The sequence below is a fragment of the Lucilia sericata genome, unplaced genomic scaffold (assembly GCF_015586225.1).
Source record: "Lucilia sericata isolate MDLA Ls3-8-SP2 unplaced genomic scaffold, ASM1558622v1 Contig000561F_arrow, whole genome shotgun sequence".
NCBI lineage: Eukaryota > Metazoa > Arthropoda > Insecta > Diptera > Calliphoridae > Lucilia > Lucilia sericata.
The window spans coordinates 261,539-263,469 of NW_023994571.1; the positions used below are offsets into that span (position 1 = coordinate 261,539).

The 1,931-nt window shown below is 28.0% G+C and overlaps 1 protein-coding gene across 1 annotated transcript; it reads right to left on the reverse strand.

Annotated features, from left to right (window-relative positions):
• Positions 1-655: 655 nt before the first annotated feature.
• LOC119606235 (probable prefoldin subunit 4) lies at positions 656-1,457 on the reverse strand. Its single transcript, XM_037959655.1, has 3 exons — positions 1,272-1,457; positions 915-1,136; positions 656-851 (listed from the first exon to the last, which is right to left on the reverse strand). The coding sequence occupies exons 1-3, from the start codon at positions 1,314-1,316 to the stop codon at positions 702-704; spliced, it is 417 nt and encodes a 138-aa protein (XP_037815583.1). The 5' UTR covers positions 1,317-1,457; the 3' UTR covers positions 656-701.
• Positions 1,458-1,931: the final 474 nt, after the last annotated feature.

Here is a 1,931-nt window from a genome sequence, read left to right on the forward strand (position 1 = left end):
AAAACAGAAACACATGCAAAAAAGATGTACATATTGTGCCTAATACGGAACAAAACTTATCCCAGCTTATTCAAATATAACTTGATACCAACACTTTAAAACCCATCACTTGGCGCCAAAAGTTACTTTTACGTCAGTATAAGAAAAAAATACAAGATTTCGCCAGTAAAAGAAAAAATTACAAGAAAATTAATATTAAAAATCATAGACTACTCATTATAAATGGTTAATTGTTTTTATAGTGAATTTTAATAGTTATTTGTGTGAAATATAAGAAAAATGCGAAAATTTACGGCAGAATGGTAAGTTTAACAAAAAATGGACTTAATCATAACATCGATGTATTAATGGGAGTTCCCTTGCATTTATCTATTGAAATCTTTAGGATATACCACATTTCCTTAACATTACATTTATTTACATTGATATCAATGGACACAGTTAATTTTTTTGCGAGCGTTTTTACTCTTGAAATTGCAACTGCCTTTAGTAATTATTTGCAATAGAGGGTTTGTAACCGGCCGGAAGAAATTTTACTTAAATAATTATTTTTATCTTTAATAAACCGTATTAGGATAAAATTCCTGCAGCCGCCTTTGCTGGTAATAAAGAATTCTTTAATTCTGTTTAGATTCCCAAATTAAAAATACTTGAATCTAGAGATACTTTGTTCTGTTTTTTATTGTTTACAAAATAAATATCTAATCATCACTTTCCAATGAAATGTTACTGCCAAAACGTTGATAAAGTTGAGCCTTCAATTCATTCATTTCGGATTTAATGTCATTAGCTTTAGCCTCAATACTGGCAATTTCTTTGAGAGTCTGTTCTTTGGCTTCTTGTAAAAGTTCCTTTGGAAACAAAAAACAAATAATTATTATTTGTTTCAATACTCTTGCTTAACACCAACTCACCTGTGTTCTGGACAATTTGTGCGATAGGAAAACTTCACCAATCAAGAAAGGTATATCTTCTTCTTCATCGAACAATTCAATTTCATCTAAAGCTTCTTCCACACTTTTCAAATCATTCTTTTTCATATCCAATTCCACTTTCAAATCGTCCATGCGGGCATTGTGTTTGGCAAAACGATTGATTTTCTGTTGGTCCTCAAAGGATATATGAACGTCATCGTGCTGAAATTTTTAGAGAAAACTATTATTGTTTATAGTCCGAATAGCCGTGAGTAATCATCCTCAGAAGTTAGGTTAGAATACTGTAGCTATTTTGTTATTTTTTCGTAGTTTTTGTTTATTAAAACGTCAGCTTACATTTTGGAATACTTTATTATTGCCTGAAGCTACTTTTGCGGCCATTTTTTTAATATTTTATAATATTTTTCACAAATTATTGGTAATTTTTTAAACAGTTGGGCCAATTTCCAACAAGAAATTCAATGGAGAAGTTTTTCTTTAATATTTAATGTTTACTAAACATGTCTTGTTAGAGATGTACGAAAATATGTTAGAGATGTGTGAAAAAATCGATTGTTTAATAGACAGGAGTGGTTGATAAATAAAAGTTTTGTTTTATAAAATAATATTATAATAAGAAATTATTTATATTGTTAATATTGATACATATTTACAGCTTTACTTTTAATTGTTTATGTTATTTTACATTTATTTTTTGTCAAAACATTACGATTGTAAAACTACTCCCTTTTTGTGCAATTATGTACATATTTGTTTACTACACATTTATGCAAGTATGTAAGGTAAACAAATAAAAAAGTAATCGCTCTTGTCGAATCAAAATCACTCTTCAAATTTTATAATTTATTTTATAAAGATCCAAAGAAAAAAGTTAAAAAATTAAAATTATATATATCGCAGGTTTATTTTCTTTTTTTTATGGGCAAAATGGAAATAGTAAATATCCGAACCAAGCTCTATTATTGTAAAAGTTGTTTTGTTCAAGTCGGACTTCTA